The sequence below is a fragment of the Podarcis liolepis genome (genome assembly GCF_965112155.1).
Source record: "Podarcis liolepis genome assembly, chromosome: 13".
Taxonomy (NCBI): domain Eukaryota; kingdom Metazoa; phylum Chordata; class Lepidosauria; order Squamata; family Lacertidae; genus Podarcis; species Podarcis liolepis.
Window position 1 is genome coordinate 56,411,210 of NC_139573.1, and position 27,434 is coordinate 56,438,643.

General features: G+C 43.3%; 1 protein-coding gene across 3 annotated transcripts in view; it reads left to right on the plus strand.

Annotated features, from left to right (window-relative positions):
* Nucleotides 1-27,434, plus strand: part of EPB41L4B (erythrocyte membrane protein band 4.1 like 4B) — a 117,506-nt gene that overhangs the window by 84,310 nt on the left and 5,762 nt on the right. Inside the window, exons 18-23 of one of the 3 annotated variants that reach the window (XM_083473206.1) lie at nucleotides 766-894; nucleotides 5,772-5,839; nucleotides 10,970-11,074; nucleotides 17,780-17,900; nucleotides 19,953-20,030; nucleotides 20,791-20,844. In XM_083473206.1, coding sequence (XP_083329332.1) covers nucleotides 766-894; nucleotides 5,772-5,839; nucleotides 10,970-11,074; nucleotides 17,780-17,900; nucleotides 19,953-20,030; nucleotides 20,791-20,844 — 555 coding nt within the window. Of the gene's footprint in view, nucleotides 1-765; nucleotides 895-5,771; nucleotides 5,840-10,969; nucleotides 11,075-17,779; nucleotides 17,901-19,952; nucleotides 20,031-20,790; nucleotides 20,971-27,434 lie in introns of those variants that run through there. The other 2 variants (XM_083473205.1, XM_083473207.1) reach the window with 2 other exon arrangements.

Below are 27,434 nucleotides of genomic sequence, written 5' to 3' on the forward strand. Positions count from 1 at the left end.
TCTGGAATTGATTCAATCTCAGTGATGCAATCCAGGTTGGCTTCCTCTTCCAAGATGAAATCATGAATAATTGCAGTTTTATTACAGGCAGACTTGGTATTTAGCAACAGCACTGGTTCACCACATGACCTGAGGGCAACCTGGCAGAACTTCTCAGGTTACTGCGGGAAATGGAGAGAGCTGGAAGCAGGAGGACGTCTTGAGAGTCTCAGTCCTCTTCCCCTTAACTGGCCTGGCCAGTTACCTCCACTGTGTCGCCCCCTTTCTGTTATCACTAGAACAAACACACTCCTCTCCTTCCTCCCCATGCCCACCATAAACTTAAACTTTTTCTAAACAAAAAACAGTTTCAATATTTGTTTCATTTATTCAGTTGATACTATCTTTAGTAGATTACTGTTTTTTTAATAAAGAAGTTATTAATAAATCTACACAGGTAACTCACAACTGACGTGCATTTAACTTGTGCATATTCAGCTTTACACAGTTCACAATTTAAAAAGTGGGGGGCAGGCATCTGAGAAAAAAGTCTTTGGCAATCCCACCCACCATTGAACCCAAAGTGATTTGACTATACACGGTTTTGGTTTCACATGCTATCCCTAGAATGTAACCCCTACGTAAGTTGAGAGTCGTCTGTATCCTCCTAATTTGTTTAGGACAGCACTGTTTATTTCACATAACAGAGGTTGTAGAGTGAAGAGACATCTCTCTCAGATCAGTATGTTTCCTGCTCAGCCGTGTGTCCTCTTGTGTTGATGACAGGGTGAAGATAGCAAAACTTCAGAGAAGAGCCTTCATCCTCCTCCCGTGTCCCCTTCCGCAGTACCTGACCACTTTAAATGCAACATCCTGAAGGCTCAGGTGGAAGCAGCTTTTCGTGTGGGTCCTCAGGTGGGTATGCCATGTCTGCCTCCCCTTTAAATGTTCTCTTGTGGCTTACGCACGTGTGTATCCATGCTCATGTACTACACATACAGGCCACACACACACATTCACTGCACATTCAGGACACACACACACAGCATGCACACTCACGGCATGTGCAAACGTTTACATGTAGTCAAGCACTCATGCACACCTTCTCTCTCACACACACATGTGCAAAGGGGTGGGGGTGGGGGGGTGTGCATACACAAAACCAGCATTTCCAACCCTACCCACTCCAGCACTGGTGGAGGTGGGCTGAAGTAACTGCCTTTTACTTTGTGTTGGGAGTTCTTTTACTGTAAAGCAAAGTTGTTTCTTTGGAGGCATTTCCAGCCCATGTGGTTAGCCTATACTTTCTGAAGTCATTTAGTGTCTGGATTTATTTTCTTACCTTGGTCCCCATTGCCTGAATTTCTAGCACAAACAATTCCTGCCCAGACACAGATGCCGAGACCAAAAAGAAGCAAAGTGTTAGAAATAGTCAACTGTGCCTAAGGACTTAGTCTACCATAGTTACAAATAATTTGGGATGATGCAATTTTCATGACTGCAGTTGCCTAATAATAGCAACGTTTACATTGTTTTTCTTTAATAGCAAGGAAAAGAATAGGTGTGCCTTCAAAGATTTGTTCTGTGATTTATTCCATTCTCCCTCTTTCACCTTGGCACAGATTTCAGATGAAAGATAAATCACTTTGGCAAAATATAGGATTAAAACCAATCCAATTATAATACGGCTGACGCCTATGGGGCAAAGATAGATTTATCCAAAATACTAAGAGAGCTTAGATCAGGGAAAGTCCATTACATATTCTGAGGGGCCACTCTTTTCTGCAAGGTAGAAGTTTATTTTGCTTCTCTCTCAACCCAGGCCCTTTAACTGAATTTGGGGGGGGGGGGTTGCAAGATATGAATGGGGGCAGCTTTTGCAGCTCAGTGCACAGCTTGAGATCAGTTGGAGGTTGATGGTGTTCAGTGAAGAAGGAAAAATATGGTCTCCAAGATATGGTCTCTATTGACTTTCCTCAGGCACAGTGTTGCCTATGCTTGTCTTGAAAGGCCTCAATAGTCCCAGATCTCAATCTCCCAGCTGAAAAGCTTGCCGCTTCTACATTATAGGGAAGTTTGTCTTCTTGAGAAAAGGCCTCGAGGAAGAGCCAGTGCTTTTTTTCTGGAGAGACGCAGGGGTACACATACCCCTAAACATTTTGTGAATCTTTGTACTTTTGGCCATTTACTGTATTTATTTCCCCCAATTTGAACTATAAAATGGTGATTTCCTTGAGTCAAAATGAGAGTATCCCAAAACATTTTTTGGGGGGGGGGCACTGGGAAGAGCTATTTCTGTTCCCCCTCTTTTTCAGAAACTGGTCCTGTCAGAGTGGGATGTGTCTTCACAGAGCAGGCATTCAGCAGCATATACAAATGAGCGCTATGTTCTTCCGACTCATCCCTTTGCCCAGAGTTCCTCAGCCTGATGAAAGGATTCAGGGAATTGGGGACACAGCACCAGACACTCAGGGGTGAAGCATGCCTCTACAAGGAACAAGGCGACACATTCCTCCTTGTTTTCCAGCCCTAAAATTCCAGGGAGGTCAAGGCGTGAGGCTACTGAGTTGTGTAGCATAAACACTGTCAGATAGGCATTATTCAGATCTCTAGAGTATTCCTACAGTGTTGGATGATGAGGATGATGAACAACATAAAATACAAATTGAGAACATAAAGGGTTTCCTTGAACCTTATTAGAGGTGAACAGTGTCAGTTCTCTCCTCCATAATTGTGGGGAGAGTTAGACATTTTCCCTCTCAGAACAGAGAAGGATATGAGCACTTTAGATGGAGAATGATCTTCTAGATGGGAAGTCAGTATTTCTTCTTACAGAATTGACTCTCTCTCCACCAAGGTTAGTGAGGAGCTTCTAGGGTCAACAGAAGAAAAGTCAGCTGGCTTCTCTAAAGTACCACAGCCAAACAAACAAACAAACAAATACAAATTGCTTCATGAGTTTTCATGAGAATGTTTTTCCCCCAGGTGACAGTCCTGTGTTACTTATATTTGAAAGCATTTCTAAGGATAGCAGCAAAGGACCCTAGTTTGATCTGAATAGCTGCTGTCCAAAATAAATGAATGAATAAACAGAATCTCCATGTATGTATTTATGTGCATATTTATAGGCTTCTCCTGCCCAAAGTCACCCTGTATACAGGCTGTATTCTCGGCAAACAAAATTAATGCAGTAGACTCCTTGAATGCCGACGTGTTTTCTCCCCAAAACGTAGTGGTCAAGATGAAATGAGTGCAGATCTATGGTTGCCGTCATTTGTGATGGATCTGCTTATTACATGATAAGCGAGGAGGGAGGCAGAGCACTTGCTAAAGACTGATATTTAAAACAAGCACAGCAGCAACTGTCTGAAAGTTTTGTAATGAAATTGCATGATTGGGGTTTTTCTACGAAATCATTGTTTGATCCTAGTTTATTATATCTGTGTTCAAATGTAATGCAAAACTCCCACTGCAAATAAAGGTGGATGGAATGCAATGGATCTTGCATGAGCCGGAGTTTTGCTGTGGCATGTTTGCTTCCAGCATCCCACCTCAAGGATCCTGGTTCAGAGAATCCACATTCCAGATCTGGATTCAGTATGGCTGCAGCCATGGAGTGTAGGTCTGTAATAACCATGCACATGCTATATGAGTGTAGGAAGAGATTATGTGTGATGGTTTCACTGTTTTAAGTTGTGCACATTGCACAAACAACTGAATGAATTAGGAGCAAAAGAGGAAGAGCAGCAACTCTCTGGTTAAGTTGTGCTGTGCCCTTCCACCATTGGCGCTGTGTTGTTGCACACAGTGCTTTGCATTGCTCAGAAGGAATGAATGAATGAATGAATGAATGAATGAATGAAACTTTATTTGCGTCAGCCAACAGCCATAGCAACAAAAGAACATTGCAATATACACAGAACAAAATAAAAAGTCGATTATATAAAACACAGTTGAGGGTCCTGAATCAGCAATCAAATAGTGGACCTTATTCTGATTGTCCCAGCTAGAAACCTTGCAACCTTTGCAGTCATCTGCTCCTCTTTGATCTGCCAGGAGAAAAGACACTGTGGCAGTGGTTGGGTGACCTGGAATGGACAATAAAAGGGGTGTGTGTGATAATTTCGTTCCTCAGGTCTTTGTAAAGAGTGCATGCCAGGAGGACATGCGCCACTGATTCAGTGCTGCCAACAGAACTTTGCTGTTAGTCAGATGAGAAATAAATTAAACTCCTCAGCAGTCACATTCCCCCCGCCAATTAACTTGAAAGACATTATTATGAAATCTGCAACACCGACCACTATCACTGTTACCCTGAAAAACCTCATTGTTTGTAAGAGTAGGATTTAATTCAGTTGGTCTAAATGGGGAAAGGTTAATTCCTACTAACGTAAGAAACCTAGAGGTATGGTGAGACTGAAATGGACTGAGTATGTTTGGTGAGGATCATTAAAAGGGAAAATCCAGGACCCATAACTTCCTTTCATCATAGCCTATATACAGTGTTACCTTGGTTCTCAAACATAATCCATTCTGGAAGTCAGTTCCAAAACCAAAGCATTCCAAAACCAAGGTGCGCTTTCCCATAGAAAGTAATGCAGAACGGTTTAATCCATTCCAGACTTTTAAAAATAACCCCTAAAACAGCAATTCAACATGAATTTTACTATCTAACGAGACCATTGATCCATAAAATGAAAGCAATAAACAATGTACTGCAGTCAATCAATCAATCAATCAATCAGTAGCTGGTTCCACACTTGGTTCCACACAGTCACAAAAACAAAGAAAAAAGCCACAAAAACAAAAATGCAAAATAAATAGCAAAAATAGACAGACCTCAGCCTAACACTCAAAACAGAAGTGTGGCACTCAAATTGGAAGCGTAACACTCAAAGAGTGTGGTGGTAGTGGTTAAGAGCGGTGGACTTGTAATCTGGTGAACCGGGTTCGATTCCCCGCTCCTCCACCTGCAGCTGCTGGGTGACCTTGGGCTAGTCACACTTCTCTGGAGTCTCTCAGCTCCACTCACCTCACAGAGTGTTTGTTGTGGGGGAGGAAGGGAAAGGAGAATGTTAGTCGCTTTGAGACTCCTTAAAGGGAGTGAAAGGCGGGGTATCAAATCCAAACTCTTCTTCTTCTTCAAAATAGAGTACTTTTGGCTTCTGAAAATGTTCACAAACCAGAACATTTAAATTCTGGTCTTGCAACGTTTGGGCTCCAAGTTGTTTGAGTACCAAGGCATTTGAGAACCAAGGTACCGCTGTATTGTGTTGGTATGAGGTCTTGTTCCAGCTGAGGGCTGCAAACCAAAGCAGTCGTGGAAGGCATGTGAGTGATGGTGCTGGCGCAAATAGCCCCTCTGCAAATGAACCATGAGCTTAGCAGCAATTGCTGTGTGCTCCTCATAGGCTCCCGTAGATCACTGCATTTGTGTAATGAACTGGGTGTGAGAGTTGGAGTAAAAGTTTATTGTTTTGCAGACTGGCCTAGAATAGCTGCCTAAAGAATAATGCGAACAAAAATGAGTCTAATTTAATCTGGAAATAAAAGTATTTATATGCCTACAATTTTCTAAAGCCCCCAGTTCTTGTTAAACAACACAATTGTGATTTCTGGTGATTCATTTACAAAATATTCTCAATGGAAAGTACAGGAGAAGACCTTTACAGTGTTAGCCTTGATTCAAAAGTAAGCACTCACTGCCAAATGTATTTGTATTTGTATGCTGAATCTATGTACTATACCAAATTACTACGCACTGTACTAAAGTAGAGTTATTTTTTCAACAGGTTGGAAAAGAAGAAACTTCTTTGACAAATCCTCCTAATGCTTCCAGTCTGCAGGACTCTAATGTCAGGTCTGTGGATTCTTATTTGCAGGGTTGAGATTATTAATGAAAGTTATTGGAAGCGTCAAAGAATGCAGTACATGCTTGTCAAGGATACAAATCTAGTTGATAGTTGCAACCGCTCATGTCCTAGATGCTCCCTCTCCCCCCAAAAGCAAGTTCTTCACAAAGGGCAGGAATCTTCCACTGTAGGGGTATGCAAACTAATTTCCCATCGTCCCCAAGTTTTCTAACACAGAGAGAGAAGGGGGGTATTCCTATTGTTTAGGGCTACAGTTTGAAAAAATAAATAAATGGTGGAAATCTCTCTTGTTAGGGTCCAATATGTAAACCTTGAATATTGTTACAAAAGTCAGATGCCTGCCCCTCTCTCTGCCGAGTGGTGGCAAGAGCCCATGGGATCTGTGTCCCTTTGGAGAATAGAAGACGCAGCAGAGACTGTCTGGCTTTATGAAATATGGTTTATTCGCCTATTTACACCTTCAGTCTGCATGCCAGTTTTCAAGGCTGTCCAGTGTTAGTGTTTGGTATCTCCTCCCTGTAAATATAATCTAATTTGTGTGTGTGTGTGTCCCCTATCCCTAATTACCGGTAACTGCCCAGGGCAGAGAGGTCTAGCTTGGAAGAATCAGTGGTCCAAACCAAATTTATCTAAATTTGTGTCCTCAGGTCACTGTCACTTTTATGGAATTAGTTTATTACTTTTTATTACTAATTATTTTATAATTAGGTACAATAGAACTGGAATGTTTTCAGTGCCTAATCAAAAACAACTGCTTCAGAAACTGAAGCTGTCAATTAATGCATTTATATTGGGGGGGGGGGAGAGAATGGCTTTATGTGGAGAAACTGCCCCCTCTTCATTGTACTTCACCTTATTTCATACTGGACTGATGAAGTAGAAATGGAGAAATAGGATTTCCAGACAGATTTGAGTCTTGTAAATTAAGCTCTGGCAAAACAAGAATTTGGCAGAGCTAAAATCTGGCACAGACTAGATGCCATAAAGAGAACAGATTGGTGCTGGAATGAGAAAATGGTTGCTTTTTTGTGATAGTTGGGGCCATTTCCAACATAATAATTCTTAGAGTACAATGTTCAAAGAGGGTCCTTCTAAGGGCTGCACTTCCGCTGCCAGTTTCCTCCTCCCCATTTGAGATACATGTGAGACCATTTTTGGGGGAAGAGTGTAATATACTTTTCCATGCCTCCCCAATCTCTAAGTGGTAAGAGATTCCAGGGCTTGTAAGGCACAGTGGAGACTGCCTTTGTGATATATGGTTTATTTACACGTACATCTATAACCTGAGGCTGTGGTGGAGGGGCTTCTAGCATTGCTTCTCCCATGGCCACAGTCTTGGATGCAGCAGAAATCAGCCCTGACCCTCGGCCCTGTGAGCAGACCCTTGCCTTTAACAGACAGACCCCTTTTCTCTGCTCTCTCTCTCTCCGAAGGAGGGGCCCACTCCTCTCTGCTATCTGCTTTGCTAATCACTCATTACCTTCCTTTTGTTCTCCATGATGATGGCTTTTCTCCCAGGTGATTTCCTGAACACAGAAAAACTGGTTTGGCCTGTAAATTGACACTGCTAAATTCAGCCTCTGGCAGCCTATTTTAATACTCCAAGCATTGATTAAACTCCAACACACCCTAGACCCAGGAATTTAAGGGAGGATCTGTCACCCACAAATTCATAACAATACAACCAGCCAACATTATTCTTGAGGCATTTATTACGTGGTACACTGGCTAGTAGAATGTTCGGTTTGGATATCGACAGGTTAAAATCCACACTGAGTTGCAAAATAGCCTTTGAATAGTTGTTGAATAGCCTTTGTTAATTTTGTTAAGTTACTGACGTAATCTCTCTCAGACTAATTTATTTTGCAGGGTTATTGTGACGATTGAGGTGGTAGAGATCTGGATTCAGATCTCTCCTCTGCCAGAAAGCTTTCTGGATTATCTTGGGTCAGTCACTCCCTGCCAACATAATCTACCACAGAGAATAAAAAGAAGAACCACATATATTGCCCAAAAACCCTTGGAGAAAGGGTGGAATAAATATATATGAGAATTCATAAAATTACAGTGCCACTCTTTTGGCTCCTGGGAGAATGAGAAATTCAAATGGAACAAATACATAAATCATGATAATTGGCCAATGCCTACTGGAGCCTTGCCATATCAGATGAGTGCAACAAAATCCTCTGCCAGTGTGTGTATGTGTGGACTGAAATGTGCTCCAAAACCTGTGAAGTTGAAGAAAGGAAACATTTGCTGCTTCGCATTTCTGATCAGCCTATTCTGATTTTCCTGACTGTCATTGTTTTTAATATCACTTGTCATGTGGTACATTTGTTGAGCCACTACTTTCATGGAACGCACACAAAAGCCGTCTGGGCTGTTTGGAATGCCAAATGTTTAAACATGTGCTCGCAATATTCTTTTTAAAACAAACTGTTGGCTCAGCATAGTCAGCTTTTATCCACTGATGGTATCATTATTCATTAAAAAAATTTAACCAAGAGGTAGGGAAACCCTGGACAACAGGCCATTCTTGGTCCACTAAGGGGTCTAAACTGGCCCATGAGGCCATTTCCCCAAACTACTACTACTTATTAGTCTGTGAACTGCCCTAAGATTGTATTATGAAGGGTGGTATATAAATCAATCAATCAATCAATCAATCAATCAATCGAATAAATAAATAAATAAATAAATAAATAAAAGTCAAGTCTTGCTTGTGCTGCTTCATTAGCAATTTTCCATGAGAAAAACCAATCTACATATCAACACGTAGTCACTGAAGAAGAAATCAGTAGAGGAGGAATAGGTTGCCTTTCTGTCTATTATCAGGTAAGATGCAACAAGCGCTGCTGCTTTACTCCCAACAATATAATGATTATTCTTGCTCAGGTACCCCAGTATGTTGAACATCTGATGCAGAGAGAGCTCAGACTTCTCTTTAAATGAACTTGTTTGAATGTGCTATCCCTGTCAGACAGCCCTGGAAAGTTCCCCCCAATGCTGGGACGAGCTTTTGAAATTCATTAGCAGTGCAGAATCTTACACATTTTTGATGGTCTGTGAAATATAAATGGAACTATGATCTAAATATATTCTACTGCTGTTTTTACATTTAGAAGAAAATGCAACTTGACGAAATTAGTGTATTTAATGTGTAATTAGAGTAGGTCCGTCACATGCAGAATAGAAATTTCTGCTGCAAAAGCTTCGAAAAACAACTTAATGAATCTAGAAGAAGGTGCACTTCTGACATATTTAGCTTGGAATATATATTGGACCATAGCAAGATTGAATTAGACTTCTCTGTTATGTTTATCTGTATCTTGCTTTTCTCCATAACATGTCTCCATAACTCTGTATCTTAGTTTGTGTGTTCCTTTGTGGGTTGGGGAGGAGTCGGGCTGCCACATTTGTTCTGGCAAAATACAGGACAGGGCATGGCAGTGGGGGTGGGGTGGGGTGGGGGTTTATTTTCATTTGGTGCTGAAGTGACTTCATAGCAATCCATTACAATCTATTGCAGCCTAATAGGACAGCCCCTCTAGAATTTGTCATACACAACACACACATGAATTTCCAAATCTGTCTTTGCTTGGCTACCCAGAGCTTAAATACCTGACCTTTCACACACCCTTTCAAACACATGTATTTGGAGAGGATTCCTAACTTGGCAGAGAGAAGACATGAAATACAGGACGTAGCATTTTACATTGAAATACGGGACAATCCTGCATAATCCAGAACAGGTGGCAACCCTAGGAGTAATACTGAACGTAAAACTAAATAGCTAGATGACTTTTTTAAAAAACAAACAAACTTGAAATGCTTTGATAACTGGTTACTAAAACTACATAAAAACTGGTGTTAGAAGGCACCTCAAAGGTCCTCTGGTTGCTCACATGATCAGGAATTTCTTCTACACGTTGAGTTGAAATCTCCCCTCTTGTAACTTAAATTCCTTTGGTCCAGGTTGATTTCCCAGGAAATGGCTTCTAGGATATTAACTAATATGTTTACAGTATTGGGGGGGGGGCAGAGAAGCAGCAGCAAAGCCAATACCTGCCCTCCAGATGGTGGAGGTGGCAGGAGCCGAGGCAAGCAGCTCAGTGCCCAGATGAAGTATTTTATACAGGGAGGAGACGTGGTGGAGATGGCTTTCCTCTGACCATAGGTCTGCCTAGTAGAAGTGGTAGTGATGGGAATCCCTGGAGTTTCCTTGAATATGGGGTGTGTGGAAGAGGGGGCGGGGTGTGCTTCTCCAGCTGCTCCATGGACCTGCCTGTCTGCATGGGTTTGTCTTTGAGTTTCGGGAGTGAGAGATTAGCTTCCCAAGCTGTGGGTTTTTGGAAGGCGCTTGGGCAGAAAGAGAGGTTGAAGAGCACCGGTGGTCTAGGATGCAGGATAAAAAGCTGCTCTTGGGAAGAGAGAGGGGGGTCTGTGGAGTGTAGAAAGAAAAAGAGATAATCTTTGGTAGCTGATTTGAGTTGATTTAATACAGTTCCGTTCCGGAGCCCTGTTCGCATCCCGAACGGAACGCAAAACGCGACAGCACGCCTGTGTGTGTGCAGGTTGCATTTCACCGCTTCTACACATGCACGTGACATCATTTTGACCGTCTGCGCATGCGCGAGTGGCAAAACCCAGAAGTAATGTGCTCCGTTACTTCCGGGTCACTGCGGAGCGCAACCCGAAAGCGCTCAACCTGAAGAGTATTTATCCCGAGGTATGACTGTATTTGTATTCCATTTTTCCAGCAACAGATGTTGAGCTCAAACCAGCTCACAATATTCACAATAGCATTAAAAAACAGCAAACATTGCAATCTATAACAGCAAACACAACAGCATATAAAGCAAACAACAACAAATTCATGAAAACAATTCATACAATTAAATAAAATCATAGTAGGGTGTGGGTGTGTATGCACACATGCACACACAGACAAACAAACAAACAAACAAACAAACAAACAAACAAACAAACACTTGAGATATGTATCTACCTACCTACCTACCTACCTACCTAAGATATCGAACAAATGATATCTTCTCCCAGAAGTCCTAACTTTGTCTTTTCTTTTTTTCCCCATTTCTTTCTTCTTCTTCATTTAGAAATCTAGCCCCTTTACGGCCGGAGACAACACAGACAAGCAGTGCACCTGAGAAGCAGGAAGTTAAAGCACCACGGGTGAGGAAACTGATGAGGCAGTACAGCTTGTGAGTATAATTCCAATTATGGCTGCTGTACACTGTTTCAGATGTGTTTTCCCTATGGGTCCATTTCAGGAGTCGCCAACCTTTTGGTTCAGTGGGCACATTTTGAATGCTGTGGGTGCCAGTCACAAAATGGCAGCTTGGGATGTGGCATAATACAAAATTTAGAGTCTCATCAGTGCTGCTTCCCCCACCCCCCCAGACAACTTCAGGCTTGGCCTGCGAAGTCAGCAATGTCCTGCTGGTCCTGATTACGGAGATCACACAATATTGACCACACACACAATGATGATGTTGCAGTGACAACGGATGACCCATGGAAAGTCCCTCATCTCTCTGCCACTCCTCTTTCTCTTTCTCTCTCCTTTCACAGAGACATGCCTCCCCACCTCCACCATCCTTCTCCCAATCCATCCACCCTGAGTCCAACAGGTTATACCCCACCCCCATCAGCCCTTTCCCTCAGAAACAGAGCCAGCTCCCCTGTGACGGGGTGAAGCTCCTGCCTCGGTCAGTGGAAGTGCAAGAGGTGGCATCCTGCCCACCCAACCTCTTCTGAAGCAGAAAAGGAGGTGTCCCGGCAGGCAGCATAACTAACCCGTTTTCCACAGATGAAGAAGCCGGGCGGCAATGCTTTGAGGAAGTGCTCCAGCTCCTGCTGAGTTTGGCAAGAGCCAGCCCCCCCTACGTCTGCCCTCACCATGCCCTGGCTCTTGCCAAACTCACAGTCCTCAAAACATTGCAGGGGGTTGAACTAGAATCTGGCATGTCCAACAGGTAGATCGTGATCCACTGGTAGATCGCAGGGTGTTCCTGGTAGATTCCTGGTAGATCCTGGCTGATTTCTGGCCCCTCGGCAATCTCCTTCCTAAAAAAAGATCAACAACTACGGGTAGATCACTGCCAGTTTTTATACTGTGAGTAGATCACAGTGTATTGGGAGCTAGACGTCCTTGAAGTACCGGTAGATGGTCCTCAGGATCACTTCCACCTCTATAATTCTATGATTCTGTGAGAGGTGATTGTGGAAACGGTAGTGGGGGAAGCAGGGGAGGGAGGGAGGAAAGGAGGCGGCCATTCCTGTTTTGCCTCAGGTGACAGGCCAAGCCAGCTCAGGAAACACCTAGCGGTCGGGAGCATTTGGTTGCTGCTTTGCCACTGGGGAGAAGTGATTGAAGAGGGAGGAGAATAGTGAGACTGTGAAGGTAGCTGTGAAGAAAACCAAGAGGAAGAGGAATAAAAAAGTGGATAAAATTAGAGGAGTCTTTTTGCACTGAGGTTGTTTCACAATCACATGGAAAAAGACAAGTGGTCCAGTTTGAAAGAGGGTGCTGACTTAAAAGAGTGGAACAGTGAAGCCAGCATTCAAATCCCTGCTCAGCTCTGAAGCCTACGGAATAGCCTTGGGCCAAGCCCTTCTCTCCACCTCTTCTGCACCTCAGCATTGTTGTGAAGATGACGGGGAAAGACTCCTGCAGGCTTCCTTGAGGACTTTCCATGGGGAGTAAAGGTGGAATCAAAGTCTACTAATAAAGTAACCAGAAACAGTTCAGTGTGTGACTTGTCACATTTGTTTTTGGCCCTTTCAGCAGAAGTGACAAAAGCTGACTGAAAGATCTTGGCAAACTTTACCAAGTCACAAATAGATAAGGTGAACAAAACAAATCAGGACAGGCCTCTAGTGGAAAGGAAGTGCACAACTGCAGCTCACACACACACTGGATTATGTTCGCCCCCCTTATATACAATAACATGCCGACTGGATGAATTTCCTGTGGCTCTTCCTGGTTTTTAAACAGCGCCCCCCCCCCCCCAGTTCTGTATGCAGGCAAGGGTTTCTGAATGCAACCAGAACTGTTGAATTAGCTTTGCAACCTGAGTAACCCCTCATATTACATCTACTAACTGCTTCAAAAACCCTAAATTCAAACGAACTCTTAGCTTGCACTTTTGGCTCATGTTGCCCTGCCATTGCCATTGCCATTGCCACAGCCCCCTGCTCTTTATTATTCCTGATTACTACTGTCAGTTGGGGATGTGGGTGGCGCTGTGGGTTAAACCACAGAGCCAAGGGCTTGTCGATCAGAAGGTTGGCGGTTCGAATCCCAACTACGGGGTGAGCTCCCGTTGCTCGGTCCCTGCTCCTGCCAACCTAGCAGTTCGAAAGCACGTCAAAGTGCAAGTAGATAAATAGGTACTGCTCCAGCGGGAGGGTACAGTGGTGCCCCGCAAGACGAATGCCTCGCAAGACGAAAAACTCACTAGACGAAAGGGTTTTGCAGTTTTTGAGCTGCTTCACAAGACGAATTTCCCTATGGGCTTGCTTCGCAAGACGAAAACGTCTTGCGTTTTTTGCAAGTTTGTTTCCTTTTTCTTAACACTGTTAATACAGTTGCGACTTGACTTCGAGGAGCAACTCATAGAACGCAGTGTGGTAGCCTTTTTTGAGGTTTTTGGTGATTTTTGAAGCTTTTCCAAAACTTTTCCGACACTGTGCTTCGCAAGACGAAAAATTCGCTAGACGAAAAAACTCGTGGAACGAATTAATTTCATCTTGCAAGGCACCACTGTAAATGGTGTTTCCGTGCGCTGCTCTGGTTCGCCAGAAGCAGCTTAGTCATGCTGGCCACATGATCCAGAAAAACTGTCTGCAGACAAACACTGGCTCCCTCGGCCAGTAAAGCGAGATGAGCACCACAACCCCAGAGTCGTCCGTGACTGGACCTAATGGTCAGGGGTACCTTTACCTTTACCTTATTGTCAATTGAGCATGCCCAGTAGAGAGAATAAATCAGAGCCGGTGTGCACAGCAACCCAGGCAGCAAACTGTGTACCTGCTGACTTACTAGCTTCTTTCTTTAAGCAAAACATCTTAATAATTCAATCAGCATAGTTTTCCCACTGTGAAAATAATACTATTTATGGGGATTTTTTTTACTGGGGTCTAGGACATAGCTGCCAATTTTCCCCTTTTCTTGCGAGGAATCCTATTCAGAATAAGGGAATTTCCCTTAAAAAAAGGGAAACGTTGGCAGCTATGGTCTAGGAGCAAGACAAGAGAATGTAGAGAGCTGAGAATCCTTGAATAAATTGAGTGCTGTGAATGGTGATTAAATAGACTAAGTTTCATTGCGAATATTCCAGTGAAATTGATGTTACAGCTGTGCACAAGTGGCCTCCAACATTCACTGCTCTGTTTGTGCGTAGAAAAAATGGGAGGGAACATTTCAGCCACATTCTCCAACAGTTCCTCCCAGTGGGGCCCCCAAGAGCAACAACCAGGGTACAGCTTCATCCCCCTCCCACCCCAAGGCTATTTCATTTCATTTTTATTTTTTGGTGTAACTGTCTATTTTGTTGGCTGGGCAACCTGGCCTCCATTTTGCATAATACCTCAGACCTAGATCAGATCTAAGTTTATAACTTAAAATGTGTTATTAAAATGTGACACCAGAGGGGACTGCAGAGCAGCAAAGGGAAACTGCCATTAAACGTTATAGAACGTTATGTTTAATAAGGTTTATAAGATCAGTGTAGCTCCAGCCTACTAGTGTCATGCCAGGGCATCTCGGGGCAGAGAGGGAGAATGGGGGAGAATATCTGGAGATGTTTATTGGCTTTTTAGTAGGGGGGGAGGAGGGAGGAAAAGAAACATCTCAAAAAACAGGTCTTCTGAGGAATTTTGACTTATCTCTAAAAATTAGAGTATTTATTGCATGCCAAGAGTACATGCATTACATTTAGAACAACACAATTCATTGTAGTAGCAACAGAAACACAGCCAACATTTTTGGTTTTAGTTAAGGGTATATTTGTGGTACATCAACAGATTTTTCTTCTGCTGTTGCTTGAATGTAACGATAGCACAAGCTAGTTATATTGACACAATGTGCTTATTGGTTTAAAGTTCTGTCTCCACTTACACACACTTCCGTATGTACTGTTTTGTTTTGGATTAAGGCTTGACATGGAGCATTTGAATGTTTGTAATGCACTGAAATTCTATTATGGTTTGTTGCTAAAAAAAATACAAAATGAAAAATGGAAGGAAGTAATATTGTTTGCCTCAGTATATGATTAAGAATCCAGAAAACTGTGCAACTAGTCTCCAGACTGATGATGGCTTCAGGGGTGCCAGCTTGAATAAAATATTGGGGGGGGAGGCAGGTGAGCCCCACCCCACATAATCAATCGCATGACACAGTGCATGAACTCCATTTGAATGGCAATGCCCATCAAATTTGGGGCCCCAGCCCCCCTCAAATGTTTTATTGGGAGACGAAGAGCCCTCGGCCCCCAGGAGTTGGCTCCTATGGCTGGCTTTGTTTTAAACTGCGATGAAAATGATTCTGGAATTGCCATTCACTTTGCTTGTGCTCATCACAACTATTTTCACTAGCCATTTGTTATAGTCACATTTCTCTAATGAGTATGAAAAGGAACATATTGCAATATAAGTTAAAATTAGACTGATACAAGTGGCAGAATGCAGATCTAAGTGTTAACATGCACGTTTTTGAAGCTTCGTTCACAACTATTGAACATGACAAGAGTTTTCTATACAAGAAACAGTGACCATGCCCTCATTTTTTTTTAAAAAAGGCCTTTAAATAGTTAAAATGCAGGTGATCCTCTTTTAAAGGAAGCTAATTGGGCAAATGTCTGGTGCTCCAGCCTTGCAGCAGTTGTTATTTTCAAGTGACTGAGAATATTTACTCAATTGGCAAGCCGCATGAGAAAATTCCACTTTTATACAAATGAGTACAAGGAAACAAATTCACCTAGCAAGAGTGGGGAGAAAGCCAAATTATTCCTGCTGCTGCGTATGAAGGGGAAAGTTTGAAAGAATGTCAGCAGCCTTGGTGCAAAATAAAGATTAACAAGGTCAAGGAACTAAAACCTGTCCATTTGCATTACTAGAGCATCTAATTAACACAGAAAATAGTCTTTTTGTTTTATAATACCCTAGGAAAGAGGGAGTTGTCATGGGTTATTGTGTGCTCTGAGGAGGGGTAAGGAAGGCAGCCAGAAGCTGCTCTTGGTGCCCCTGAAACCTGGTTTTTATTGGAGGCCGAGACTCCTCAGACACAGCTAGGAGTGGCTTTGCATGTGGCAAGATTAACGTTTTCAAGGTGTGTGTGTGAAAGGGGGTTGGGGGTTGGGGGTTGGTGGGAGACTTATCTTGGCAAGGAAGGGTGGAGTGGGAAGGGTTTCCCCAAACCACTGGAGTGATTTTATAGCTGTATAATGAATGCATTTGGTGAGAATCAGAAAGGAAGCACCTCAATTTTTGTCACCCATAAATACATACGGTAATCTACAGATATGTTAATGGTAAGTGGAGCTTTAAATACAAAAAAAAATTCCAACCAATATGGAAGCGTTGCTGTTTTATATTGTCATTTGATATAATCTCTTGAACAAAATGCTTTTCCAAAGTGGTTTGTAGATGCTTTCTAATGCAGCAGTCGGAGCCAGTGGCATCGCAACGGGGGGGGGGGGGGCAGGGTGGTCCGCCCCGGGTGCCATGTTTTTTTGGGGGGGTGTGTGTGACAAGAAGGCATCCTGCAGGGGCTCTGTTAGGATTGTCCTACTCTCGTGTAGGACTCTGGCAGAGACATATGCCTGACTGGCATGTTCTCTCCCTCTTTCAAAAGCTCTCTTCAGCCCAAACATCACAGCAACTGATACCAAGAAGCATCAGCACACTTAGGGATCCGCAGAGAATTCACAGTTTGCATAACAGAACTCAGTAACGCAGCATTTTGGCTAATCTACAGTTATTTACATATCATACACTCGGAGCATCCTGCCTTAGCTCCTTCCTCTTTCTCATCAAACAGCAAAGAGAGAAAGAACAAAGGACAATAGTCCTATATTCCGGAACACAGTAGTACAAAACATCCTGTCTCCATCACTTCCTACACTGTGGAATGAAAACATACACTGCCATGTGATAGACAACAATCCCATGACTGCAAACACGGAGCAAGAATCCTAACAGGCTCACCCCGCTGCCGTGGCACGAGCAGCCATTGCACCGCTGCACCCGCATGTGGAGGATCCTCTGGCCGCAGTTGCAGCTGTGAGCAGAGGATCCCAGTGCTGGCAGCAAACCAGTATGTACAGCACATGTGCAGTGTTGCACACGTGCGCTGTACGTAATGACGCTGCACATGCGCTGTACATAGTGGTTTGCCGCCGGTGCAGCTTGAGCGCCATATGGACGGTGGTGGGATCCCTCTGTCACTGCTACAGCCACATGTAGAAGATCCTCTGTTCGCGGCTGCAGCATAAGATCCCAGCACTGTCCATATGGCACTGGAGCCCTGCCACTGGCAAACTGCTATGTACAGTGCATGTGCAGCATCGCTATGTATCGTATGTAGCAACACCACACATGCGCCCTACGTAGCAACGCCCCGCCCTGGGTGTCACGATGCCTTCGTTCTGCCCTGGTCGGAGCCCCCTCAGCATCCATCCTCCCTATATGTACAACTCTGTATGTGCATTAGGAGATTCCTGTACCAGCAACTAGTGTGCGTATGTGACACACTTTTCAGAAAAACACAATATAGCAGAACTGAAGAGGTGAGCAGAAACAAGTGGTAGACATTTTGAAAATGTTTTCTAGGTTATCCTCCCCATGAAAATGAGTACTTAAAAATATTGTAGTGAGCAAAGTTTCTTGTACTTTTAACAACCCAGTGATGAAGATGACCTTCCTCCAGCGCTTGCAGCAGCGGTTGGGGCATCGCCATCACACTCCTCAGCATCTCCTGTGTCACAGAGAACAAACTCGGAGGGACATTTTTCATCATGTGCAAAGGTACATACAGATAACTGGAAGGGTGGGTTAAAATGTGGGCTCAGCAGCAGGTAAGGGTGCAACTCATAAATTCATGGTTGTCTTCAATAAGCATATTTGGTTCACATTCCTTGCTGTTACTGAAAATCTCCCCTCTGCTAATCCAAGCCTGAGATGCCAAGGAGTCCCTGCAAGTTCAACTTTCTGTCTCATGTTCAACTTGACTAGCTAAGAGTCTCACAAGCCTGATCAGGAGAGCTTTAAACTAGATTTTGAGAGGGAGAGAAACAACATTACAGACAAAAGACAAATACCTGTACTGGGGATAATAGCTTCATTGATGCACAAAAAACTGAGGTGGTGCTCCAGAAACCTACTAAAGTATAGAAACTACAAGAAGGAAGCAGCTGGAGGGAACAACTCATGGTTTTAGTTGTCTCTATACAAATGCATAGAGTATGGGAAACAAGCAAGATGAATTGGAGCTTTTAATTCAGGGTGGCAAATAAGACCTGATAGGCGTTAGTGAACCTTGGTGGGATGGAACCCATGACTAAAATGTAGGGATTGAGGGAGGGGTATAATCTGTTCAAAAGGAATAGGCCAAACAGGAAGAGGGGGGGAATTATATGTAAAGGATGTGTACACTTGTGAAGAAATCCTTGACCTGGAACATGGAAAGCAGATTGAGAAAATATAGGTAAAAAATGTAGGAGAGAGAAACAAGAGTGACCTTACTGTGGGGGTCTGCTATAGACTGAAGACTTGGATGATGCCTTCCTAAAGCAGATTACCAAACATTCAAAAAGGAGATTCATAGCAGTCATGAGAGACTTCAATTTCCCCGATATCTGTTGCAACTGAAGCTCTGCAACGTCTGATAATTTCCCCTTTGCCTCGCTAACAATTTCATTTTTCCAGAAGGTGGAAGAAGCAACAAGGGGATCATCTATCTTGGACCTGGTCCTCACTGACAGGGAGGCACTGATGGATGAAGTGGAAGTACTCAGAAACTTGGGATAGAATATGGCAATATTGTTCACAAAAATGCCATGGGAAATGGACCTAGGTGTGCAAATAGTTTCTGCAAAAATAAGGGAAGCCTCATTAAAAAATTCTGCATAGGTAGCATTATACACCGGTGAGGCTGTCCTGAATATGTAAGGAAGTCAATCCCAATTGTTGGAGGGGATGTGCAGTCAAAGGTACATATTTCCATATGTGGTGGTGTGATATCATCAAACCCTTCAAAGAAATAAGCTGAATATACAAGAAAACCATGGAAGTGTCCCCTGCGCTAGCACTACTTGGGCTTAGGATCCTGCCTGCTCCTGATTATCCTAAAGATGACCTCTTAGCCTTTCTAATGACTGCTGCCCATATGGAGACAGCCAGATGTTGGAAAACCAGTGTTGGTCTAACAAGAGTACAGTCAATAGCACTGGCTGAGAAACTAACATGCCAGGTGAGAGCAGCAAAGGGCAAACACAATCCATATTCCTCTTATATGGCAAATGTTTATTGAATACATAAATTCTTCAGGCAGTGGCAGGAATCCACCCAGCACTCATGGGAAAATGTGGCATGATCTCTTAGAGTAATCAAATGAAACTTTAACACTTGGCCTGACAGAAGTCTGTAATTTCATCAGGACAAGTAATTTGTTGTTTACTGTTGTAACAATTGTTTTCTCGAACTTTATCTTCTGTACCATGAAAATAAATATTTTAAAACAGTATTTAAAAAAGAGGTTATTCCACAACACGTGCAAGAGCAGGAGGAGCCCTGAAATCTTTGGATGGGGGTTAACACAAGACCCCACAGCCCCGTTGTATGGCATGGGTCAGGCATAAGGAGGACTGCGGTGGCTGAGCTAGGCTTTATTTTCCGCCTGAATTGGGAGGCCAAAGAAGAGTTGAGAAATGCCCTGCCTCTCTTACAGTTATTGTTGTGGTTCTGACACTGCTAGTGAACACAGAATTTAGATTTCCTGCAGTTCATCTTCTCAAATGAAATTATTTTTGTTTACAATTCAGCTCCATTAACACTTCCTGATTTTTTACTGTGCTTCAGAGCCCTACAGATCCCGGAGGTCCCTTTGCCTTGGCACCTGGAGATCTGCTCATGGATTTCACTGAAGCCACGCCGATGGTAAATGATTTCATTTTGCAGCCCTGGAAGTTATGTCTCAGAGAATTTCTTAAATCTGCATGGGAAAAAGCTGCAATGCTTATGTTGTAATAATTCAGAACACAACACTATTATCTTAGTTCTGTTGTGATTCTGGCTTTCATAAATTAGACTAAACCTGTAGAGATTCCTGATCTATTTATTTGAAACCAGCTTAAGAAACTTCTGACAAATGCTTGTATACTGTCAAGCCAGGAGGAAATTGTATCGTTCTAGTGATCTGATATGATTTTTGTATGCATTTACTTCTTGTTTTTTTTGTAACAGGACACTATGGTTGTTCTGAATTTTAAAGTTTGGACTTGCCTTTGCGCCAGCAGTCCCGTCACCAATGGCAGATTCTCTCCTGGAGAAAATAGCTTCTGGGGCGGGGGAGGGGCTTTCACTGAAACCACTGCACAGGGAAAAATAATTTTGTGAACAGCATTCATGATTTTGCTCACACACACGCACACCCTGAAGGCAATTGCTTTTTGATTTATTTTTCAAGTAAGAAGGAGTCACACATTTAATTCGTACACATATATATTGTCTTATTTTAGGCCTGTGACAGAATCTTGGGCTATTAAGAATGTTGCCAAGAGTGAGTGTTCATAAAACAAATGCCATAAACTACAACTTTTGACCATGTCTTCATCTTTGCAGCCTCCATCTCCATGTTTACAACCAGACCAAGTAGTAATTGCCACCTTGTTAATGTCTGCTTTTTTTTTAAACTTAGAATCATTTCCTCTGTGGGATACCATCAGGCTGTGCATTGCACTACGCAATTCTGGTATGTCTGTATTTGCAAGCAGCTCTTTTGGAATGCCTATTAATTTCATGGACCGGTGTTCCTTGTTCCTTGTTCCAAAATACTGCAAGTTTCATTTTTGAGAGTCAGTGACTTTGACTTTGTGAGCAAATAATAAAAGGAGCCGTGTACATTCCACTCAACATTTGACTGACCCTTCCCCCCCTGCCCATAGTTTGTATCATCCACGCTTACACTAAGGATGCAAGCAAAGCAATGCAGACAAATGGACAGATAAGGGGATATGGCATGGCATTTGCAAGGCTGTGGAGGATGGAAATTGGGATAAGAGGAGGCAGCATGCGCAGGCGCTTGGAGGAGTTGGTGTGTGGGGCAGGGAGAGCCCTGATGATTAAAACTCCACTTGAACCACCACCCTCTCTTATTTTCCTTTAAAGCCTTCACCAGATAACTGCCATTTTGTTTTAATTTCTCTCTACATTCAAGAGGTCTGTAATATAAATCACAGGCATTATATACCTAATTTCACAAGAACCAAAGTTATCCAGCAGTAAGTGTGCTTGAGTTTAAGCCTAAGGGGCCCAACACTCGCTTTGTCGTTTAGTCGTTTAGTCGTGTCCGACTCTTCGTGACCCCCTGGACCAGAGCACGCCAGGCCCTCCTGGCTTCCACTGCCTCCCGCTGTTTGATCAGACTCATGTTTGTAGCTTCGAGAACACTGTCCCACCATCTCATCCTCTGTCGTCCCCTTCTCCTTGTGCCCTCCATTTTCCCCAGCATCAGGGTCTTTTCCAGGGAGTCTTCTCTTCTCATGAGGTAGCCAAAGTATTGGAGCCTCAGCTTCACAATCTGTCCTTCCAGTGAGCACTCAGGGCTGATTTCCTTAAGAATGGATACGTTTGATCTTCTTGCAGTCCATGGGACTCTCAAGAGTCTCCTCCAGCACCATAATTCAAAAGCATCAATTCTTCGGCGATCAGCCTTCTTTATGGTCCAGCTCTCACTTCCATACATCACTACTGGGAAGACCATGGCTTTAACTATACGGACCTTTGTTGGTAAGGTGATGTCTCTGCTTTTTAAGATGCTGTCTAGGTTTGCCATCGCCTTTCTCCCAAGGAGCAGGCGTCTTTTAATTTTGTGACTGCTGTCACCATCTGCAGTGATCATGGAGCCCAAGAAAGTAAAATCTCTCACTGCCTCCATTCCTTCCCCTTCTATTTGCCAGGAGGTGATGGGACCAGTGGCCATGATCTTCATTTTTTTGATGTTGAGCTTCAGACCATATTTTGCGCTCTCCTCTTTCACCCTCATTAAAAGGTTCTTTAATTCCTCCTCACTTTCTGCCATCAAGGTTGTGTCATCTGCATATCTGAGGTTGTTGATGTTTCTTCCAGTGATCTTAATTCCATCTTGGGAATCATCCAGCCCAGCCTTTCGCATGATGAATTCTGCATATAAGTTAAATAAGCAGGGAGACAATATACAGCCTTGCTGTACTCCTTTCCCAATTTTGAACCAATCCGTTGTTCCATATCCAGTTCTAACTGTAGCTTCTTGTCCCACATAAAGATTTCTCAGGAGACAGATGAGGTGATCAGGCACTCCCATTTCTTTAAGAACTTGCATAGTTTGCTGTGGTCGACACGGTCAAAGGCTTTTGCATAGTCAATGAAGCAGAAGTAGATGTCTTTCTGGAACTCTCTAGCTTTCTCCATTATCCAGCGCATGTTTGCAATTTGGTCTCTGGTTCCTCTGCCTCTTCTAAATCCAGCTTGCACTTCTGGGAGTTCTCGGTCCACATACTGCTTGAGCCTTCCTTGTAGAATTTTAAGCATAACCTTGCTAGCATGTGAAATGAGTGCAATTGTGTGGTAGTTGGAGCATTCTTTGGCACTGCCCTTCTTTGGGATTAGGATGTAGACTGATCTTCTCCAATCCTCTGGCCACTGCTGAGTTTTCCAAATTTGCTGGCATATTGAGTGTAGCACCTTAACAGCATCATCTTTTAAAATTTTAAATAGTTCAGAGGGAATATCATCACTTCCACTGGCCTTGTTATTAGCAATGCTTTCTAAGGCCCATTTGACTTCACTCTTCAGGATGTCTGGCTCAAGGTCAGCAACCACACTACCTGGGGTATACGAGACATCCATTTCTTTCTGGTATAGTTCCCCTGTGTATTCTTGCCACCCCTTCTTGATGTCTTCTGCTTCTGTTAGGTCCTTTCCACTTTTGTCTTTTATTATGGAAATATTTGTTCAAAATGTTCATTTCATATCTCCAATTTTCTTGAACAGATCTTTGGTTTTTCCCATTCTATTGTTTTCCTCTATTTCTTTGCATTGCTCGTTTAAAAAGGCCTTCTTGTCTCTCCTTGCTATTTTTTGGAAATCTGCATTCAATTTCCTGTATCTTTCACTATCTCCCTCGCATTTTGCTTGCCTTCTCTCCCCCGCTATTTGTAAGGCCTCGTTGGACAACCACTTTGCTTTCTTGCATTTCCTTTTCATTGGGATGGTTTTAGCCGCTGCCTCCTGTATAATGTTACGAGCCTCCATCCATAGTTCATCAGGCACTCTGTCTACCAAATCTAAATCCTTAAACCTGTTCCTCACTTCCACTGTGTATTCATAAGGGATTTGACTTAGATTGTATCTTACCGGTCCAGTGGTTTTTCCTACTTTCTTCAGTTTAGCTTGAATTTTGCTATAAGAAGCTGATGATCTGAGCCACAGTCAGCTCCAGGTTTGTTTTTGCTGCCTGTATAGAGCTTCTCCATCTTTGGCTGCAGAGAATATAATCAATCTGATTTCGATGCTGCCCATCTGGTGATGTCCATGTGTAGAGTCATCTCTTGTGTTGTTGGAAAAGAGTGTTTGTGATGACCAGCTTGTTCTCTTGGCAGAACTCTATTAGCTTTTGCCCTGCTTCGTTTTGAACTCCAAGGCCAAACTTGCCAGTTGTTCCTTTTATCTCTTGACTCCCTACTTTAGCATTCCAATCCCCTATAATGAGAAGAACATCCTTCTTTGGTGTCATTTCTATAAGGTGTTGTATGTCTTCATAGAATTGGTCAATTTCAGTTTCTTCAGCACCAGTGGTTGGTGCATAAACTTGGATTACTGTGATGTTAAAAGGTCTGCCTTGGATTCGTATCGAGATCATTCTATCATTTTTGAGATTGCATCCCAGTACAGCTTTTGCCACTCTTTTGTTGACTATGAGGGCCACTCCATTTCTTTTACGGGATTCTTGCCCACAGCAGTAGATGTGATGGTCATCCGAACTGAATTCGCCCATTCCTGTCCATTTTAGTTCACTGATGCCCAGGATGTCAATATTTATTCTTGCCATCTCATTTTTGACCACATCCAACTTACCAAGGTTCATGGTTCTTACATTCCAGGTTCCTATGCAATATTTTTCTTTACAGCATTGGACTTTCCTTTCGCTTCCAGGCATATCCGCAACTGAGCGTCCTTTCGGCTTTGGCCCAGCCGCTTCATCAGCTCTGGATCTACTTGTACTTGTCCTCCACTCTTCCCCAGTAGCATGTTGGACGCCTTCCGACCTGAGGGGCTCATCTTCCAGCGTCATAATTTTATATGCCTGTTGCCTTTGTCCATGGAGTTTTCTTGGCAGGGATACTGGAGTGGCTTGCCGGTTCCTGCTCCAGGTGGATCACGTTTGGTCAAAACTCTCCACTATGACCTGTCCATCTTGGGTGGCCCTGCACGGCATAGCTCATAGCTTCTCTGAGTTATTCAAGCCCCTTCGCCACGGCAAGGCAGTGATCCATGAAGGGGCAACACTCGCTAACTTGGGTTAATTTTCTCTTAATTTCCCCATTGTGTGCTGACCAGATTGTAGGGCCCAAAGCAGGAGGAGCCTCCTTGGCTACATGGGTGCTGGGAAACGATGCTGGTGTTGTGAGAGGAGTAACCATGCATCCCATGCTGCTCCATGAAACAGACCACCAATGCAGGCAGGCAGGCAGGCAGGAAGGAAGGAAGGAAGGAAGGAATTGGCAGCTGGTGCAGCTGTTTTAAAATAAGTATGATACGAGTTCTAAATGGAATCCCAGCCAGTAATCTGGCTGCTGCCTTTTGGATCATTTGAAATTTATTAATTGCCTTCAAGGGCAGTCCCATGTAGAGTGCATTGCAACAGACCGATCTGGAGGTGACTGGAGGATGGCTTACAGTGGCCAATTTATTTCGGAGAAGGGTCCTAGCTGGTGAACCTGGTATAGTTCCCACACTTGAGAACAAGAACACGTAATGCTCTTTCCAAGTTTCATTTTCACTTTATTGCTGCACATCCAGCCAGCCCATCACCATCTCCAAGCATTCTAGTACCTGAACCTTTCACCTGATTCTGATGGAAGAGAGAGAGAGAGAGAGCTGAATTGCATTCATATATTAGTGGCACCTTGTTCCAGATCTCCTGGTGACAACTCATAGCAGTTTCAGATAGATGTTAAAGAGCATAGAGGACAAGACAGAATGCTGTTCAGTGGTCCACCAAGACTACTTTCTTGGAAATGGAACTGGAATTATGAGAACTACTGGAGTACAGTGCCCCTAATCCCCACCTCTCTGAGTTGCTCCTGACATCTACATTGGTTAACAGTACTGAAAACCACCAAGCAGTCAAGAAGAATGAGCAGGGGTTCAGTTCCTCCTTCGTCTCTCCCAACAAATGTCACCACCCAGGTCAACCAAGACAGTTTTCACGCCATAACCAGGCCTGAAGCCATACTAAAATGGATCCAGATAACTAGTATTTTCCAAGCATGCCTTTCAAGCACCTTGTCCCAAAAGGGGACACTTGCCACTGGGTGATGATTGTTTAATGCTTCTGAGTTCAGGGAGGTGTCCTGTACTCCAAAAAGTAAATCCACTTAAGTTTCACCCCCACACAAACACACACATTTTCTCCACAACAGCTTTAAAAACAGTTGGTTTAAAAATAAATAATCATTATCTCCCTTTGTCTGTCTTGATTATATAGTATATATATATAAAAAATACAAAATACCTCAGTGATGCAAGCAAGGGAGGGCAAATAACCCCAGTGCCACGGCTGAACTGCAAGCCCTGCCTTTTCAAAGCCCCAGACTTCAAAATGCAATTGCATCGTACAAATTGCATTCATGCTAATTTTACAGACTCTTACAGAAGAACTAGGACAAATCTAACTCCAACTTTAGAGTTGGTTCTTTTTTTTTAGAGCCAAATACATTTTTATTAGTTTCCCAACATTAATCCAATAATAGCCCAATTGTAACAATACCAATTCATAACCAATTAATACAATTATTCAAATACCAAATGATACTTTTACTCCCATCATTCTCTTAATCTCCGTGTGTGTTTCCCTGCAATGTTGAGGGAGTCGTCCATTCCTGGTGCAGAACAGAAATGGAAGTCAGAGTTGGTCCATTTTATCATACAGAGCTCTTTTGCTCAGAAGCAGCCCTTCTATACCTGGAGAAGGTTTTCAGCCTAATAAGAATAATAATATTAATAATAATTTTTATTATTTATACCCCACCTGTCTGGCTTGGTTTTCCCAGCCACCCTGGGTGGCTTACAGCATATCTAAAAACATAATGAAAACATCAAGCATTAAAAACCTCCCAATACAGGGCTGCCTTCAGGTGTCTTCTAAAAGTTGCGTAATTCTTCATCTTCTTGACATCTGATGCAAGGGTGTTCCATAGGGAGGGTGCCATTGCCAAGAAGGCCCTCTGCCTGGTTCCCTGTAACTTGACTTCTCACAGTGAGGGAACTAGCAGAAGACCTCAGAGGAAGACCTCAGGGTCTGGGCTGAGTGATGGGAGTGGAGACGCTCCTTCAGGTATACTGGGCCAAGGCTGTTTAATAAAGGGCATTTTACATTCAATCCACTTCATTCATCAATTTATAGCGTACCCTTCCTCCCAAAGGAACCTGGGACAGCCTGTATGCATGTACAAAATGTACAAGTTAAATCCCCGTTACCATGGCTTTCCCTAGAAAAGCTTGAGGATACAGTTTGGGGAACAGAAACACTTGGATGCAGAAAGGGCCAATTGCTATCTCACCATTTCTTCATGCTAAACCAGGGGTCAGCAAACCTTTTCAGTAGGGGGCCGGTCCACTGTCCCTCAGACCTTGTGGGGAGCTGGACTATATATTTGGGGGGGGGGGATGAACGAATTCCTATGTCCCACAAATAACCCAGAGATGCATTTTAAATAAAAGCACACATACTACTCATGTAAAAATACGCTGATTCCCGGACCGTCCACGGGCCGGATTGAGAAGATGATTGGGCCGGATCTGGCCCCTGGGCCTTAGTTTGCCTATCCATGTGCTAAACTGATCCCTCTGAAGCTGCTTTTCCTTTTAAAAAAGTTAAAATCAAAAGGAAGCTTTTCTGTGTCCAGTGGTGCATAACATAAAGCTGGCTCCTGAGGGAAACACGTTTTGAAACAAGTCCATCACACAGGTACACTCAGCAATGATTGATTACAGCTCCCTGTTGAGAGTGTACTTGGCAACAAACATTTTTCTGCCATATGATCTGTGGAATTAAAGGTAAGGAAGGAGATCAACCACTCT